At 38.9% G+C, this 20555-nt stretch overlaps 1 protein-coding gene across 2 annotated transcripts in view; it reads left to right on the forward strand.

The window, feature by feature from the left end:
* LOC137642602 (cytosolic Fe-S cluster assembly factor NUBP2 homolog) overlaps window positions 1-20555 on the forward strand; it is a 164827-nt gene that overhangs the window by 98237 nt on the left and 46035 nt on the right. For both annotated transcript variants that reach the window (XM_068375303.1, XM_068375305.1), the window contains one exon: window positions 13596-13755. In XM_068375303.1, the coding sequence (XP_068231404.1) occupies window positions 13596-13755 (160 nt within the window). The remainder of the gene's footprint in view (window positions 1-13595; window positions 13756-20555) is intronic.

Raw genomic sequence — 20555 nt, forward strand, 5'->3', positions numbered from 1 at the left:
TATTATTATTATTATTATTATTATTATTATTATTATTATTATTATTATTATTATTATTACTTGGCAAGCTACAGCCCTAGTTGAAAAAGCAGGATGCTATAAGCCCAGGGGACCAAACAGGGAAAATAACCCAGTGAGGAAAAGAAACAAGGAAAAATAGAATATTTTAAGAACAATGATAACATTGAAATAAATATTTCCTATATAAACTATAAAATCATAACAAAACAAGTGGAAGAGAAATAAGATGGAATACTGTGCCCGAGTGTACCCTCAAGCAAGAGAACTCTAATCCAAGACAGTGGAAGACCATGGTGCAGAGGCTATGGGACAACCCAAGACAAGAGAATAATGGTTTGATTTTGGAGTGTCCTTCTCTTAGAAGAGCTGCTTACCATAGCTAAAAAGTCTCTTCTACCCTTACCAAGAGGAAAGTAGCCACTGAATTATTACAGTGCAATAGTTAACCCCTTGAGAGAAGAAAATTTGTTTGGTAATCTCAGTGTTGTCAGGTGTATCAGGAGAGAGGAGTATATATAAAGAATAGGCCAGACTATTCGGTGTATATGTAGGCAAAGGTAAAATGAACCGTAACCAGAGAGTAGGATCCAATGTAGTACTGTCTGGCTAGTCAAAGGACCCCATAACTCTCTAGCGGTAGTAACTTTACAGGTGGCTGGTGCCCTAGCCAACCTACTATCTACAGAGGAACTCTCAATATCTGAGGGCTAGTTATTAAGAACTTAAGCTCCTCATTCATGAGCACTCCCCCATAATTATATGTCTACAGGAGAGCAAACTGTATGATAATACTCCATTCTTCGAACATATTAGCTATAGATCACCATATGATTAACAAGTAGGGAGCCATGGCGAAAGTTTTATTTATGTTTGTCGAGATATTCCCCAAATATCTTTGTTTATTCGTACCCCTTTACAGGCACCGGTTGTGCAAATTGATATAGGAAGAAAATACACAATTTGTTCTCTTTACTTGCCTCCAAATGACAACATCTCGTATGATATTTTAGAAGAGGTGATTCAACAACTCCCTGAACTTTTTCCTTTAATTAGAAATTTGAATGGTAGATGTTTTATTAATGGGAGATGTTTTAGCAAACACAAGGGGGATTGTTGTATCATCAGTTGTGAAAAATGAAGATTTGAGATTCCTTAATATAGGAAAGCCCACACACTTTCTTCCTCAGACAGGTACCCTTTCATGCATTGACCTTTCAATTGCAAGCTCCAAATGCCATCTCAATTTTGAATGGGGAATGTTAGATGATTGGCATACTAGTGATCATGATCCAATTATTATAAATAAAAACAATAATCCACCTTCACAGAGATCCCCACGATGGAACTTTGACAAGGAGGACTGGAATAGAATTCTGGATGTAAGTGAAATTGAAAGGAATGCAGAACAGTTTGAAAGTGTAGATGATGCCATAGATTTACTGAATGGAAGTCCAAATACAGCAGGAGTCAATTCAATTCCCTAAACCACAGGTTTATTTAAACAGCGACCAGACCCTTGGTGGTCATCAGAACTAATTTCCCTGCACAGAGCCACAAGGAGATACTTAACTCGATTTTGCAGACACCGTACTGAGAATTTAATTATATAAAAGAAATGTAGAACTCAGTTCCAACAGGCAATGAAAGAAGCTAGGTGCTAGTCTTGGATATCTTTTGATTCCTCAGTCAACAGTAGAACACCACCGTCTTCTGTATGGAGGAATTTGAGAAGATAGCAGGCAAATTTACTTCAACCCACCACCAGCGTTGTAGGTGAATGGTCAGTATATGCCTGGAGCTACAGAGGTTAGCAATGCCCTGGTTGTTCATTTCTCCAGTGTATCGTGCAAGAGTGAGGCAGCTCCTGGTCACCAGTATAGGAGCATTGAAGAATAGAAAATTTTAAATTTTGCAACAAGAAAGGAGGAATCTTACATTTCTCCTTTTACAGAAAGAGAATTTGATTCTGCAATTGCAACTTGTAATGATACAGCCCCTGGACCCGATGGAATTCTATATGCAATAATTAAACATGTACCTGTTAATGCTAAGTTATTTATTTTAAGCATTATTAACAGAATATGGCATGATCACAGTTATTCAATTATTTCGGAACTAGCGTTTATTTTAGCATTTTTAAAACCTGGTAACGATAAGTTTTAGCAGCAAACTATCGACCAATTGCATTGACATCTTGTCTATGTAAGATCACGGAGAAGATGGTCAATGCAAGACGTGTGGTACTTGGAGAAGAAAAGTATTTTATCACCTATCTAGTGTGGATTTAAGAAAATGAACTCTACAACTGGTGTGTTGATACGACTGGAATCCTCTATTTGTGAAGCCTTTGTCTCCAAACAGCACCATATAACAGTATTTTTTTTCTTTTATCTTGAAAAGGCTCACGATACTACAGGGAGATATGGTATGCAGTACTTAAAACCATTCGTAATTTGGGATTCAGAATAGAGCTACCATTTTTCATTCAAGCATTTTTTCATACAGATTTTTTTTCAAGTTGCAGTAGGTGAAACTGTATCAGAGAAGAATTGTTAGGAAGAAGGCGTTCCTCAGGGTAGTGTGCCAAGTGTAACCTTATTTGCAATAGCCATTAATGGGATATCCTCTGTTATTCCCCAAGATATTCTCTTAATACTTATATGTAGAGGATTTATCTATACTATTTGCTGGAGCTAGAATGGCAATGGTTGAGAGAAAACTACAACTCTCAAATGACAGAATTATTCAGTGGACTGATGTGAATGAATTCAAGTTTTCGATAAAAAAATCTACTGTTCTCCATTTCTGTCATATTCGGGCAGTACATCTAGACCCAGATATATTCATCAAAGGTCAACCGATCCTATGTGTAGTGAAACTAGATTTTTAGGATTAATATTTGATTGCTGGCTGACATGGATATCTCCAAAGTCTCCTTGTTGACACTGGAATATTACCTTTAGACCTTTACCGAAAGTCTTCTATTGTTCGGTATTGGTTTAGGTTACAATGACTTCGTAATTCCTTAGTTTATCAGGCTGCATATCATGTAAGGAATTTTAGATATTTTGAGTTGCACCCAAAATCTCCTCAACCTTATGTTTTTCAGGTAAAAACATTAGTAAACAGTCTAGATGTAGCTGAATATAAAGTGCTCCCATTTAAAATATCATCATCTCCTCAATAGACTACCAGAGATATCTTTTTGTAAATATTTTATTGGTACAAAAAAGCCATGTCTCTTTTTATAGAACATGTAGAAAAACATAGGGAATCGACTTTTATATATACTAGTGGCTCAAAATCTGATGCTGGCGTTGGATTTGGAGTATATAGTAGTGCTTTGAACTGTTGAGGTGTACTTCCTCTAGAATTGTCTTTATTTTCTGCCGAACTATATGGCTTACTGACCATTGTTGAAAAAATAGCATGAAAAGAGGAGGGCAATTTTACCATCTTTATTGATTCAAGTAATGTCCAACAAGCTTTAGAAGTTTTCAGTTCCAGTAACCCTTTAGTTTTAAATATTTTAGTGTGTGGTTTTTATTTTTGGGCTAAGAGGTATAGCGGTTCAATTTTGCAAGGCTTTGGCACACGTAGGTATGCTTGGGAATGAGAAGGCAGATTTAATGGCAAAGAATGCTGCAGCTGAGTTGTTACGAAGAAGGTATCCCATTCTCTGTGATGATTCTATACCTAACATCAAGAATTTTATTTATAATTATTGGCAACAGCATTAGGATGGTTTAGTTAATAATAAGATGAGAGAAATAACAAATCTTATATCTCCTTGGCGGTTTAACATGGTGCCTGAATGTGAGAGACTACTCCTTGTGGTGTACGCTTTGGTTACACTCGGTTGACACAGTTTCTGCTAACTGGCCAACACAAGCCATATTTCAATAACTGTTTGGCGCCCTTAACAGTGAGACATTTATTGACCAAATGCCCCACTTATAGTACCGAAAGAAATAGATATTTGTTTGAGGCTCGAGGTTAGGATGGCAGGTTCATCCTTGCTTAGATTCTTGGACAGGATATGTTTTACTATGCAAGCAGAATTTTTAGATTTATATCTGGAGGAGGTTTTCTGAATGCTATTTAATTTTATATGAGGACATCTATGCTTTCATGGTTTTAAATAAAATACTCAGATATTATTTATTTATATCAAACAATATTGGCGTCAATGACCTCCAATGCCAGGATGCCAGAGAATCCTAAAGCAATTAATCAATCAATTGTGTATTGAAACATATACCGTAGCCTATCAAGATGGGAAGATTCATTGAAATGCTGATTGAACCTCTTGTGTATCACACACGCACGTACGTTGTAATGGTATTTTTTTTTTTTGTCTCTTACCCCTCGCACTGATGACCTGTTTATACCTGTATGTTCTTGAAACACCGTGTTTGAATTTTTGTGCTGTTTTTGAGTGTAATGTGTCATATATACTCCTGCTCCATCCAAATAAAGTTCGTTGCATTCACCCCACTTCTCAGTTAATTCCTAACTGGTGCATCTGCACATGATCAATGGAATGGCCATAAAAAGACTGTCTTAGAAAATGATTGTCTATTTCAGACTGTCTGAGAAACCTATCTGTTGCATTAACACTGCCATCAACTGCAAGTAGATTACAGTAACAAGGAATGGGGGTATTTCTTACTAGGTAATTGGAATAATCATGAGTGATATTTAGTAAACTGATGGAATGGATTGTTTTAGAAATGGTACCATGTTGTTTGGAAACTTGATTTTTAGGATTACTGTAGGTATTTAAAATATTAATTAACTAATCTTCGTAAAATTAGAAAAAAATTCCTAATACAATTGTTACAGGTGGTTTGATTAGCAAAATGAAATCTCCTTAGAGCTATTCTGGCTCAGGTTTAGTGTATAGAGATTGCATATGTAAGTTTTAGCTCCCAGACTATGTACCAAAACAAGAGAATCTAAAAGGGTAGAACAGACAAGCACCCAAGTATTTGGCAAACATGATCGTAAATTTTTTTTATTAGTGACCATATATCCTAGGGACACTATTGAATCTTTTATAGTGTGATAATTAATGCTTAGTCGTTCTTACGTCTTAGGAATAATCTGTCGAAGGGAGGATTATTATGAATATCTTAAGAGCATAAAATCATTACGTTGTTATGAGTAATAATAGTATTCATCTTTATTCTTATTATCATCAAGTTCTTGTTATACAGTGTCTCTGTTATATACATATTAGTAACGTAAATGAATTGTGAATTCTGATGAATGTAATGCACCGCATACAAAATCTAATGTGTTGTTTTCTATTGTGACGTTGTAGAAATTACAGGTGGGGTAAATCATTCATACGTGGAAATTTAGAATATTCTAGAAGGGTTGACGTGGCATACAGTATATAATGGAAGTGACGTCATTTGAAATGAGTCTCACTTCCGAAATTATATTTTATCTTAGGTAATAGGGATTTCTTTTAAAAACCGTTTTAATCAAGTGAATAGGAATATCTCTAGTCACTTTCTATGATATTAAATCTTAAAATTCTATTACAAAGAGCCTTAACAAGAAAAGTTTTTTTTTTGCCGGAATTTTTGGGAAATATCACGTGACAGTTGAATAAATAAGTGAGCACTATGAAAGAGAATCCACAATCTGGTGAAGATGGAAAGGAGGACACAATTCTGGTCAGTCTACTAAAGAACTATGTCTGCAAAAGATAAGTTTCCCTTTGGCTCCTGAAAGTGAAAATCCTGTATTATCTCGTATCTCGATAGTTTAAATCCAGTACTATTTTAAAGTGTTAAGTCTCTATGAGTCGATGTTTTTGTCACGTGGTCGATTACTTTAAGTGTTCAGGTCTAGTAATTTTTTTAGCTTGAATTATTGATGATTGCAAGTGTTGAATTACCTGTATAATCAATGTATTTCATCACTCGATCTATAATGAAGCTCTATCCTTTAACGTAATTATTATTATTATTATTATTATTATTATTATTATTATTATTATTATTATTACTTGCTAAGCTACAACCTTAGTTGGAAAAGCAGGATGCTATAAGCCCAGGGAACCAAACATGGAAAATAGCCCAGTGAGGAAAGGAAACAAGGAAAAATAAAATTTTCTAAGAACAGGGACAGCATTAAAATAGATATTTCGTTTATAAACTATAAAAACAAACAAAACACGAGGAAGTGAAATTAGATAGGATAGTGTTCCCGAGTGTACCCTCAAGCAAGAGAACTCCAACCCAAGACAGTGGAAGACCATGCTGCAGATGCTATGGCACTACCCAAGACTAGACTAGAGAACAATGGTTTGATTTTGGAATGTCCTTCTCCTAGAAGAGCAGCTTACCATAGCTAAAGAGCCTCTTCTACCCTTACCAAGAAGAAAGTAGCTACTGAACAACTACAACGCAGTAGTCAACCCCTTGGGTGAAGAAGAATTGTTTGGTAATCTCAATGTTGTCAGGTGTATGAGGACAGGAGAATCTGTAAGAAAATAAGCCAGACTATTTGGTGTATGTTTAGGCAAAGGGAAAGTGAACCGTAACCAGAGAGAAGGATCCAATATAGTACTGTCTGGTCAGTCATAGGACCCCATATCTCTCTAGCGGTAGTATTTCAACGGGTGGCTGGTGCACCTTTAACCTGATGTTAAAGTCATTGTATAATATAGATCAGTGCTCTTCTCTGAAAACATGCTTTAAGTGTCTTTTGTATTTCATCATTTGTTACTGCACAGTACTATTGAGATTTCTCCGGATTCAGTACATACTGCCATTACCTCAGAAGTGTATTAATTCGTTGATCAAAACAAATTTTATAATATAGACTATTCCTCTTATCTGAAAGCAGCACCCAAGTGTTTCTTGTAATTTTTTAATTGAGATTTCTACAAATTTATCACAGGTGAGTTTAGACCTGGAGGTAAAGATGTAGACTATAAAATATGTAAAGTAAAACCTGTTTGATACTGTAGGAATTTATTGCACTTTAAATTGTATAAAATGTGTAAAGTAAAACCTGCCTGATACCAATTTATTGCACTTCGTGATATTTTGTAAAAGTGTAAATTCTTTTCAGAGATGTAAAAAAGTATATTTTTGTAAGCCATCTGTATTATTTAATCTTCTGCATTTCATTGGCTATCCAAGTCGTAGACCTAAAGAACTCCAAGTTAGAGAATTTAAAAAAAATATTTTCTGATAAGTAAAACAATTATAAGTTATCTAATACTACACGACATACAAAACTCGTCCTATGATTACGGTGATTGTTTCGACACAAGCTGGAATTGGTCTTTGAAGTTGTATAACCAGCAGTTATCCAACTGGCAAGAGTACGAGACGAGAAGGCCCACCCCCTCTCCAGTCAGAGAAGACTTACTTTTGCTTTGACCACTTTTGTGTGCTGATATAAAAAACAGCTCCTATCAAATCTGTTAATTCTTTCTCCTTGCAGTGTGGTTGTTAAATATAGAATGGAAGCAAGTTCTTTGTGTATGGCTGGGGAAGGGTGGATGCTGCAACTGCTTCATGGCAAGGCTGGCTGTAGATCCTCTCTCTTTTTGTGCCTCTTATAGGGGACATGTCTATTCACAGGTATCCCCATTTCCGAGTGGCGATCCTGGCCTCCAGTTAAGTGGCAGGTGTACACCTTCGCCTTGAAGGGAAATGAGCAAGCAAGGCGTAACGTGGAGTCTGACTGGGTGAAGTCTGTTGCCACTGATGTCTCCTGAGGGGGTTGTGTCTGCTGCTGTCACATTAGATCAGTCCTCAGGGAGTACACTGCAGGGGTCAGAAATTCGCGGATCAACATTGGCTGGTTTTTCAGATTTCATTGCTACACCGGGAACCAATAGTGTTCTCCACTCCCTGATGGGTGTCTCAAGAGTCCCCAGTGATGCCATGTGAGAAGGGCATAGTGGTTCCCCTAGTGTCAGGAAGTCTGGAGGTTCCCCCCTAAATCAGTGAAGTATAAGTCTTGTTTAGTTGCCCCTGGTCCAGCGAGCAATGTGCCGAGGTCGGGAACCCGGCCCTTTTGGGGCTGGTAAGTCTAACGGTGAAGGTAAGGGGAAGAGAAGTGTTATTCATGTCCCTGGGGTGACCCCATTTCCTTACCTGGTGACAGTGATTTCCACCCTTCCCCCTGTGTACGTAACTCCGACCCTTGTACCAGGGAGTCCGGAGCCCGCTGCTCCTCCCTCACTGTCAGTGGTTATGCCCTCGGCCCTGCTCATTGTTTGGTCATGAGGCCTTGTGAGTAGGCCTTCCGCTTCCCTTTTCCTTATGACAGTGTACCCCAGTGTTATGGCTCCTGTTGGAGCAGTCTGTGTGATTTCTCTCTTCAGGTGAGCTTTGTCATTAATGGTCGCTCACACCTCAACTACTCTGCTTGCAGAGCCAGAAGCGAGAGCCAGGAAGAGGAAGAAGCATGCACACTGTTCTTCCTTATCCTCCTCCTTGTTGTCCTCATCCTCATCTTCCAACTATGATTCTGACTCTTCATATTAGATGAAGAAGTGGAAGAGGTCAAAGAAGTGTAGAAAGGCTAGGCCAGTTGTACTTGTAGAGATAGAGACCCCTGCAACACCACCTCTCTTGAGAGGGGGTTGAGTGGGAGGGCACCCATGTAGTTTCTGACCCCCATATCACAGCCTCCTGGGGTCGGTACACAAAACTATATCTGGCTACCCCAGCTGTCCTTGCTATCCTGGTAGTTAGTAGGGGCAGAGGTGTACGACCAGTCCCATACACTATTTGTTCTAAGGTCGATGAAGGAGATGTAGCTACTTCTATCTCCTGTAATCCCAGAACACTGGATGTCTACTTCTCCCTCTTTTGTTGAGTGGTCACTTGGTACCATTCGAGACCACATTAGGTCACACTCTCACTTTAGTAGGTCAAGAATGTGGGGCGGAGCGCTTTCAAGGTATGGGGCCATGGTTGCCCCTTGGTACGACCTGAAGCACGATATGTACAGAGTACCTCACTGTGGTCTTCTCTTGTTGCTGTCAGTCTCCGGGGCCATTGTCAGCCCCCTATTACATTCCTGGCTCTGTCCTTGGGACAGAATAGTCAAACTTGTGTGGGGAGCAGATTCTTTGAAGCAAGCAGCCTCACCCTCATCTTTGGCAGCGGATGAGGGTGCCCACAGAGGAAAGCTTCCTTGTGAAGGTCCTTGTGTTAATTTCTGATTGCAATGGAGTTGGGGAGGCGACTGTTGCTCCACATCCGGGAGGACTTCGGTAGTTGATCAGCACTTTCGGGCCTCAAGATCGAAGCCTTCGCTGGAGAGGCCAGGGTCTGATCTTGTTTACTTTATTTGGACAGGGTGAATTATCAGATCTGTGGGTCTGAGAATTCCTCTATTTAAGCAGTTCAAATAAGATCCTGCCACTCCTGCTCTCTAGGCAACGGTGGTTCTATACAACAGAGAACACTGTGTCCTCCCCTCTGCAGGTAGACCCATTAGTTTGTGTATGGCTGGATGGCGGCCAATCATAGGAGAGACTCAAGAAGGAAGGCATGCCTTCTTGGTTTCTTGAACAATGGCTGGACTTGGCCTCTCCACACTTTCCTGGCTCGACCAGTGATTGGGAGCAGTTACATCGCAAAGTTGATGAGGTTGTCGACCCAGAAGGCTTTGGAGAAGTACTAGATCCTTGTGCTGTTTGAGGTGAAGGCAGTCATCTTCCTGGCCAACCAAACAGCAAACCTATAAGCTAATTGAGTTCTGAAGAGCCGGGGCACAGTATTATCTCGTTTTTCAAAGAAGGTTAGCCCAGAGGAACTCGGGTAAAATCTGTTTTTGTAGCTCCCGCAACCTATTTACAGAAATAACCTGTGCGTGTACAGCCTTTTTTACCAACCCAGACTGCTTCTGTAATTAAGATTGGACGTGGGAAGAGTGTTCCCCTTCTCCCGCTGCCGAAAGTAGGGTTGTTTGTCTCGTCATTGAGCAACGTGGTAGAGACATGGGGCCGAGTATTGAGTAGTAAATGTCCTTTGAGACAGTTACTTGCTACCCCCTATCTCCAGTTCCGATGGAGTTCCCAGTGGAACATTCAACATCTGCAAATGCCCTGACCATGTGGGCAGAGGTGGAAGAGATGTCAAAGAAGAACGCGCTCGAAGTCATTCGAGATGAGTTTCCTGGCTTCCACAGTCGACTTTTCCTGGTGGAGAAGGAAACTGGGGCTTGGAGATCAGTCATAGACCTCTCTCATCTTAACAAGTTTGTGCACCAAATGAAGTTCAGTATGGAAACTCTGCGGTCTGCGTTCTTTTCCATCAGAGAGGGAGACTTCATTCTCTTGGTAGATCTGGAGGACGCGTATTTTCAACTACCTTTTCATCAGTCCTCTCGAAAGTACCTCTGCTGCTCCCTGTACAGTATGGTGTACCAGTTCAAGACTGACCTTCAGACTGTGTATGGCTCCCGAGGTGTTCACTCTGGTGTTCACCTTGGTAGCCGGTTGGGCCCACCTGTGAGTGATACGTCTAACGATGTACAGTATCTCAATGATTAGTTGATCCTGGCATTCTCAGAGTGTCATTGCTTCAGGATCGAGATTGTCCTCTTATATTTTGCCATGATCTGAGAATTGTGGTAAACTGGGAGAAGTCGAATCTTACATACAAACCGAGGAAGTATCTGGGCATGCTGATAGATTTGATAGATTTATCAGTATTGAGTCTTTCCCACTGAGGATTTCATCAGCTGGCTCAGGGAGGTTGCATGACTGTTTCATTCTAAGACAGTAGTTCCAACTTGGGACTGGCACTGTCTTTGTGGTCATGTGTACTTGGAGAAGCTCTTGCCTTGTGGGTGATTCCCCCAGAGATCTCTTCAATGGTGTTCGAAGGAACACCGGTCAGCCAACAGGGATCTCCCATTCCATCCTGTTCCAGTGGGGCAGAAGGTTCGGGACGATCTGACTTGGTAGTTTGACGAGAACAACCTCACCAGAGGAGGGCTGCTCAACTTTTCACCTCTGGACTTACAACTATTCTCAGAAGTATCAAAGGAGGGGCGGGTAACACCTAGGCGACCTGATTACCTCAAGAGTGTGGAGAGTAGAGATATCTGTACATTAACGGCCTTGAGATGCAAGCAGCCTTTATTGGGTTGTAAGCATTCCAAGAATTTCAACACGTGTGAGGGCACGGCCTCGAGATGACGAAGTGGATGCATAACAGCAAGATACATTGTGTGCAAGAGGAATATACTAGTAGACACACTTGATTGCTAGGGACAAGTTGTAGGAGCAGAGTGGTCCACTAATAGTGGAAAGGCTTCTTGTCCTGTGGGTCCTCTCAGGAATCATCCTGTATGCTACATGGCAGAACGGGAAGCTCTTCATGTTTTGCTTCCCTGTTTCAACCCATGAGTGTTGTTTGATGCCTTACAACACCCATGGGATCATCTGGATGTCTATGCTTTTCCGCCATTCAACCTGACCTACCTGGTAACCAAGAGAGTATTGATTACGCCAAGACTCAGGATAGCGTGATAGCTCTCATATGGCCTTATGCCGAGTGGTATCCCGATCTGTTTGGCCTTCTGGTTAAAGTCCTGAAAGAGCTACGTCTGAGGCCCACTCTTCTATGTCAGCCACACCTGCAGAGGTACCACCAAGCTGTGGGGTCGTGTCGAGACTATTCAACATCTCCGAGAGAAAGGTTGTTTGCGAGGCACTGCACAGGTGTCTGGGTATCTCTGGAGGTCCTCTACAGTTGTCTACCAGGCCAAGTGGGCCACCTTCCATGATTGGTGTCTGAGAAGGGGTATTTCTCCTTTTGGATCAACTCTAGCCCAGATTGCTGATTTCCTCATATTTCTTCCCTGAGAGAAGCACCTCTTAGTCACGGCTGTCAAATGCTTCTGCTCAGCCTTGAGTATGGTCTTTGAACTGAAAAATATAGACCTCTCAGCTTCCTGGGAGCTGTCTATGCTCATGATGAACTTTGACCAGTAATGCCCACCCAGGGATCTCAGATCCCTGTTTGAACCTTTGAGGAGGTCATCAGATAGAGGTCTGACGGTTAGCTCTAGCGTTGGGGAAGAGATTGATCAACTTTACGATCTTTCTTTTGTAGTTGCCACCCTTCAGCTGGACTTTGTGGCCAAGACTCATAACCTGACGGAGCATGACCTCAGGTTTGAGTCATCCATCCCATCACTCTGAAAGGTGTCTGGTGGAGATTGATAGATGCTCTTGTATCCTGTGGGAAAGCCAGAGCCCTTGAAAGCAATAAAGCAGTCCTCCATGATTCCACTGCTGCCTGCACATGACTTTGCTAGGAGAGCCGTGGTACCCTTCACCGAGTTCCTCAACACCAACGACACCTCTGGGCTAACCTTCTTTTACCAAACAAGCGAATTCTGCATTCCACCTCATCATAACCCAATTAGCTCACCGGTTTTCTGTTTGGTGGGCAAGGAAGGTGACTGCCTAAAAAGACCTGGTACCTCAGGCCTGAGTGTCTGATACTTTTTGTTAGTATCAGACAATCCATAGACCTTATGCCTTAACGGACGAGAGAGTTGTGATGCAATGTCCAGAGCTTGTGAGGTCAGGGTTATTGGTCTCTACCTCGCTTTCAGGACCAGGTATTGAAGGCTGTATCTGGGAAATGCAGACCACCTTCACGGCCTTTTACTTGAAAGTGTATATCCATAAGTCCCTTGATACTTTTATGCTTGGACCTGTGGTGGCTGTTCAAGCTGTTGTGTAACAAGCCCAGCTCCCACATGAGGCAAGGATGCATCTCATATATGGTAACATTTAGACGTAAGTTTGTAAAGTAAAGTAGTATAACTGGCCCTTCTTCATTCTAGCGGTCAAAGTAATACAAGCTGGTCGGACCAGACTCTGGTGAGTTTCACTTCAGAGCACCTTTCTTTATATCTAAAGAATTATATCTCCCCATCCCCCGTAATGAGCAGAGGGATGGTGAATAATATACCAACCCATTAATTATTTACATTGTATTTAATTCTATCTGACGTTCCCTTCAGGGAAAAGGGTTCTTTGGGTTGATCTAGTACATTTTCACAAGTACATCCCATGTGCGATCACTTTTTCATCCATATGGAAAACAGATAGGGGATGTTAGTGGTCCTCACTTTGCTTCTCCACAGATCAAGCATTGAGCACTTACAGAAAAGAATTAAAAACTTTCCAGTTTTGGTTCTAGAAGACTTCAGCCTCGCCAACTAGTGAGTCTCTCTAATTAAAGGACGAGGGTTTGTATGTCACTTAGGAACAAATATTTTTTTTTTCAAGTAATTTTTATTTTTCTTGGCTTTACAAACCTGAGTCCTATAATCCAACTTCCCTCCTCAACCAACCCTCTTAAGTCCTGGGCTGAAAGCTCAAAAGTGAGTTCTTCGACTGGAGAGGGAATGGGGCTTCTAACCCTGCACCCTGGCCAGTTGGATAACTGCTCGTTACAAACTTCAATGACTGATTCCAGCTTGCGTTGAAACAATCTCCCTAATTAAAGGATGCAGGTTTGTATGCCTAGAAAATATCCAAATTACTTTGATTTTTTTCTCAGGTAAATCAAGTGTTTCTGCAATGCTCTCTCAAATGCTTGCAAATGACGGGAAAAAGGTTGGACTGCTAGATGTGGACATATGTGGACCAAGTATACCTACGTTGTTGGGAGTTGAAGATCAGCCTATTTTAGATTCCCAATGGGGATGGAAACCTGTACTGTAAGTTATGTTTTAGCTATTTTGCCTAATTTATCCCTTTTAGTTTTCTCAGTTTTAACTGCAAGTATCTATGTTTTTAGAAGAATTAACAATGTTCGAGAATTTAGAATATTTGGTAAATGTAGGATGAAAAACAATATACTGTACAACCCTACTTAATCTTTAGATTAATCATTGTAAGTGTAGCAACATTTTGAATTATTTGAACCCACATCCTTTATCCAGTGAGCTGCTGTAGATTAAAGGCAGTAGGTGGTGTATTTCACGCTGGAAGTATTCACACTTCTTTAAATATAGGAATACAAAGCTGATGTATATATGAATGTTTTTAAATTGCTCAAAAAATGTATGATACTGCACTTATGCTGTGGGATGCACAGACACATTAAGCAAATGAAGTATTGTAGAAAATTTTCCTGTTTATTCAAATAGGTATTCAATCAATTTTGATGATGATGGTGATGATAATGATTATGATTTTATCTTCATATGCTATATTAATTTCTTACAGAATCCTATACATGTTCTACGAGAAGTTATTCTTTTTGTGAGGTAGAGGATAAATTAGGTCACTAAGGAAATGGAAGGAGCATATATCCCCATAGATGCAAAAATACAAATTGTCATTAAGTTGCCCAATGATTCCGCAAAAATACAAATTGTCATTGAGACAGCCAATGCTTCAGCGAATATACAAATTAACATTAAGATGCCCAATGATTCCACAAAAATACAAATTGTCATTGAGACAGCCAATGCTTCAGCGAAAATGCAAATTGTCATTGAGACACCATATGCTTCAGCAATAATACAAATTATCATTGACAATAAATGCTTCAGTAAAAATGCAAATGATCATTGAGACACACAATGCTTCAGCAAAAATACAAATCATCATTGAGACACCCAATGCTTCAGAAAAAATACAAATTGTCATTGAGACATTCAAATGCTTTAGTAAAAACAAAGATGAGCATTGATACACCAAATGCTTCTGCAAAAATAAAAATTGTCAATGAGAAACCCAATGCTTCAGCAAGAATACAAATTGTCATTGAGACATCCAAATGCTTTAGCAAAAATAAAGATGAGCATTGAGACACCAAATGCTTCTGCAAAAATACAAATTATCATTGAGACACCCAATGCTTCAGCAAAAAATCAAATTGTCATTGAGACATCGAAATGCTTTAGCAAAAATAAAGATGATCATTGAGACACCCAATGCTTCAGCAAAAGTACAAATTGTCATTGAGACATCCAAATGCTTTAGCAAAAATAAAGATGAGCATTGAGACACCAAATGCTTCTGTAAAAATAGAAATTATCAATGAGAGACCCAATGCTTCAGCAAAAATACAAATTGTCATTGAGACATCCAAATGCTTTAGCAAAAATAAAGATTATCACTGAGACACCCAATGCTTCAGCAAAAATACAAATTGTCATTGAGACATCCAAATGCTTTAGCAAAAATAAAGATTATCACTGAGACACCCAATGCTTCAGCAAAAATACAAATTGTCATTGAGACATCCAAATGCTTTAGCAAAAATAAAGATTATCACTGAGACACTCAATGCTTCAGCAAAAATACAAATTATCATTGAGACACCCAATGCTTCAGCAAAAATTCAAATTGTCATTGAGACAATCCAAATGCTCTAGCAAAAATAAAGATGAGCATAGAGACACCCAATGCTTCAGCAAAAATACAAATTATCATTGAGACATCCAGATGCTTTAGCAAAAATAAAGATGAGCATTGAGACACCAGATGCTTCTGCAAAAATAGAAATTATCAATGAGAGACCCAATGCTTCAGCAAAAATACAAATTATCATTGAGACACCCAATGCTTCAGCAAAAGTACAAATTGTCATTGAGACATCCAAATGCTTTAGCAAAAATAAAGATGAGCATTGAGACACCAGATGCTTCTGCAAAAATAGAAATTATCAATGAGAGACCCAATGCTTCAGCAAAAATACAAATTATCATTGAGACACCCAATGCTTCAGCAAAAGTACAAATTGTCATTGAGACATCCAAATGCTTTAGCAAAAATAAAGATGAGCATTGAGACACCAGATGCTTCTGCAAAAATAGAAATTATCAATGAGAGACCCAATGCTTCAGCAAAAATACAAATTATCATTGAGACACCCAATGCTTCAGCAAAAGTACAAATTGTCATTGAGACATCCAAATGCTTTAGCAAAAATAAAGATGAGCATTGAGACACCAGATGCTTCTGCAAAAATAGAAATTATCAATGAGAGACCCAATGCTTCAGCAAAAATACAAATTATCATTGAGACACCCAATGCTTCAGCAAAAGTACAAATTGTCATTGAGACATCCAAATGCTTTAGCAAAAATAAAGATGAGCATTGAGACACCAGATGCTTCTGCAAAAATAGAAATTATCAATGAGAGACCCAATGCTTCAGCAAAAATACAAATTATCATTGAGACACCCAATGCTTCAGCAAAAGTACAAATTGTCATTGAGACATCCAAATGCTTTAGCAAAAATAAAGATGAGCATTGAGACACCAGATGCTTCTGCAAAAATAGAAATTATCAATGAGAGACCCAATGCTTCAGCAAAAATACAAATTATCATTGAGACACCCAATGCTTCAGCAAAAGTACAAATTGTCATTGAGACATCCAAATGCTTTAGCAAAAATAAAGATGAGCATTGAGACACCAGATGCTTCTGCAAAAATAGAAATTATCAATGAGAGACCCAATGCTTCAGCAAAAGTACAAATTGTCATTGAGACATCCAAATGCTTTAGCAAAAATAAAGATGAGCATTGAGACACCAAAATGCTTCTGTAAAAATAGAAATTATCAATGAGAGACCCAATGCTTCAGCAAAAATACAAATTATCATTGAGACATCCAGATGCTTTAGCAAAAATAAAGATGAGCATTGAGACACCAGATGCTTCTGCAAAAATAGAAATTATCAATGAGAGACCCAATGCTTCAGCAAAAATACAAATTATCATTGAGACACCCAATGCTTCAGCAAAAGTACAAATTGTCATTGAGACATCCAAATGCTTTAGCAAAAATAAAGATGAGCATTGAGACACCAGATGCTTCTGCAAAAATAGAAATTATCAATGAGAGACCCAATGCTTCAGCAAAAATACAAATTATCATTGAGACACCCAATGCTTCAGCAAAAATACAAATTATCATTGAGACATCCAGATGCTTTAGCAAAAATAAAGATGAGCATTGAGACACCAGATGCTTCTGCAAAAATAGAAATTATCAATGAGAGACCCAATGCTTCAGCAAAAATACAAATTATCATTGAGACACCCAATGCTTCAGCAAAAGTACAAATTGTCATTGAGACATCCAAATGCTTTAGCAAAAATAAAGATGAGCATTGAGACACCAGATGCTTCTGTAAAAATAGAAATTATCAATGAGAGACCCAATGCTTCAGCAAAAATACAAATTGTCATTGAGACACCCAATGCTTCAGCAAAAATACAAATGATGATGATGATTATTATTATTATTATTATTATTATTATTATTATTATTATTATTATTACAAGTTAAGCTACAACCCTAGATGGTAAAGCAAGATAATATAAGCAGAAGAGCTCCAACAGGGAAAAATATCCCAGCAAGGAAAGGAAATAAGGAAATTAAAAATTATATCAGAAATAATGAACAATTAAGGTAAGAAAAAATATGAAAACAGATATTTCATATATAAATTATAAAAAGACTTATGTAAGCCTGTTCAAAATAATAACATTTGCTGCGGTTTGACCTTTTGAAGTTCTACTGATTTAATTACCTGATTAGGAAGATCATTTCACAACTTGGTTACAGCTGGAATAAAACTTGTAGAGTACTGTGTAGCATTGAGCCTCATGATTGAGAAGGCCTAACTATTAGAATTAACTGCCTGCCTAGTATTACTAACAGGATGGAACTGTCCGGGAAGATCTGTATATAAAGAATGATCAGACTTATGAAAAATCTTATGCAAGATGCATAACAAAATAATTGAACAACGGTGCTAGAGATTAATATATAGATCAGGAATAAGAAATTTAATAGTCTGCAATTCCTGTCCAATAAATTAAGATGAAAATCAGCAGCTGGAGACCCGACAGGAGAACAATACTCGAAACAAGGTAGAATGAAAGAATTAAAACACTTCTTCAAAATAGATTGATCTCCGAAAATCTTAAAAGATTTTTTCAATTAGCCAATTTTTGTGTGCAGCTGAAGGAAACACAGACCTAATGTGTTTTTCAAAAGTAAATTTGCTGTCAAAAATCACACCTACAATTTTAAATGTCATACAAAGTTAGAGAAATATTATCAATGCTGAGGTCTGGATGTTGAGGAGCCACTGTCCTTGACCTACGTACAATCATACTTTGAATTTTGTTAGGATTCAACTTCATGCCCCATAATTTGCACCATGCACTAATTCAGGCTAAATCTCTATTAAGGGATTCAACAGCCCCAGATCTACACTTAGGAGATGGAATTGATGCAAAGAGTGTAGCATCATGTGCATATGCAACAAGCTTGTTTTCGAGGCCAAACTACATGTCATGTGTATATATTGTAGTATGAAAAGTAATGGTCCAAGAACACTACCCTGAGAAACGCCAGACATCACATTCCTATACTTACTATGGTGACCTTCAGCAACAACTCTTTACAATCTATTACCTAAAAATTCAATAGTAATGCTAAGAAACGACCCACCCACTTCCAACTGTTTGAATTTGAAAACAAGGGCCTCATGATTAACACGGTCAAAGGCAGCACTAAAAATCAACGCCAATCATACGAACTTCCTGACCACAATCGTGGGATTTCTGTACAACACTGGAGATTGTAAGAAGGGCATCACATGCTCTAAGGCCTTTACAAAAACCAAATTGCAAACTAGGGAACCGGCGATTACCTTCAGCCCTCATGTTAAAGGCTAACATGGCATTAGCCAAATGGACGACTAATGCCCCATTTAACGGCGATTTCACAGAGCAAGGTGTTCATGAATACCTTGGTCTTGAATGGGATACTGTCAATAACTCCTTGAATATTAAATTACCTCCTGAATTAAAGATGACAAGCATTCCCACATCAACATGAAAAGAAAGTCGTGTCCTTGTTTTCTTCCATCTGAGACCCTACTGGTCTTATTACTCATGTCACAATATTATGTAAGCTCTTCATTCAAAAACTCTGGATGGCTGACAAGGGCTGGGGCATCCCTATTGACCCTGATCAAGTTCAAGAGCTAAATGATATCCTTAAAAAGTACAGAGGTCTTGGACAAATTAAAGTTCCTCGTAATGCACATTATGGCAGTTAGTCTTCGTTGCACATTTATGCAGATGTATCCAAGCTCGCCTACGGCATAGCTGCTTACGTAGTCATCCAGGAAAACAATTCTCACCTCCTCAATGCTAGAGCCTGCATGTTGGAAGCAGATGCAAGTTTACCCATTCCTAAGCTTGAGTTAACCACACTCTTACTGGCTGTTGTTTAGCCAAACACTTGTTAGAACTACGTCCAAGCACGTTACAATTCAGGCACTGTTTGGTCCGACTCTTCAACTGCCCTCCAATGGGTCCATAATTCAAAAGGTAAATTATCCTTACGTCCTTAATCATATGGAGGAAATATCAACATTAAAGTAACTTGTAAACTTAGCCTAAGGCATGTCCCTACTAATAGTAATCCAGCTGACTTGGCGTCGCGTGGTGTTTGTTCAATAACCCTTCAGGTTACCCCGACCAAGGCAGGTCCTATATTAAATCTGAGATATGTGCAAGCCCTATTCGGCTTGCTCCTCCTGGACTACAACTGTTTGATCATTATAGTTCCCTAGACAATGCAAACAAGTGCTACACATCACTATTTCATCTGATTCCTCATTGGATATAACCCTTGTTGCAACGTTACCTTAGTCTAACTAATAAATTCAACCTTCCACTCTTAACAGTCATGTTGAAATGTTCCCAACCCCAAAGTTATCGTAACACTCTCAAACAGGCGCAAGGTGCAGACGTCTGTCTCAATTCCAACAAACGCGCTTTCATCGGTCAATGTAAACCTTACCTGGATAGTCAAGGTCTTCTTAAACCTAGTTCTCGTCTCAGTAACTAATATACGTAGATCCCATTTTGCTGGAACATTATTACGGCCTTTGTACACTCATTTTTAAATATTAGCATGAACGTCTGCTGCACTGTAATACCTTATCACTTCTCGTAGAATTGCGTAAACAATTTTGGGTCCCCAAGATGCGTCACCAAATCAAGAAAATCTTGCGTCAATGCATCCAGTGCAAGGAAGTTCAGGCATCCAATTACCCTATGCATCCTGTAGCCCAGTACCACCCCAATAACCTCATCTCAAGAGTGCCCTTCTGAGTTACTAGTTTTGATTCCAACAGAGCTTTTAAAGTATATAATTCACATGGAGATTTTGTGAAAACCCCAAGTTTAACAGTCAAACTTTTTTTTCTTGAAAACCCAAAGTTTAACAGTCAAACTTTTTTTTTTATAAACCCCAGATTTAATAGTCAAACTATTTTTCTTGAAAACCCCAAATTTAAGTCAAACATTTTTATTGAAAACCCCATGATTAAAAGTCAATTTTTTTTCTTGAAAATCCCCAAGTTTGATAGAATTTTTTTTTTTTCGTAAACCCCAAATTTATCATTTTTTTTTTCTTGAAAACCCCAAATTTAAAAGTAATTTTTTTTCTTGAAAAACCCCAAGTTTAAT

The sequence above is a fragment of the Palaemon carinicauda genome, chromosome 6 (assembly GCF_036898095.1).
Source record: "Palaemon carinicauda isolate YSFRI2023 chromosome 6, ASM3689809v2, whole genome shotgun sequence".
NCBI lineage: Eukaryota > Metazoa > Arthropoda > Malacostraca > Decapoda > Palaemonidae > Palaemon > Palaemon carinicauda.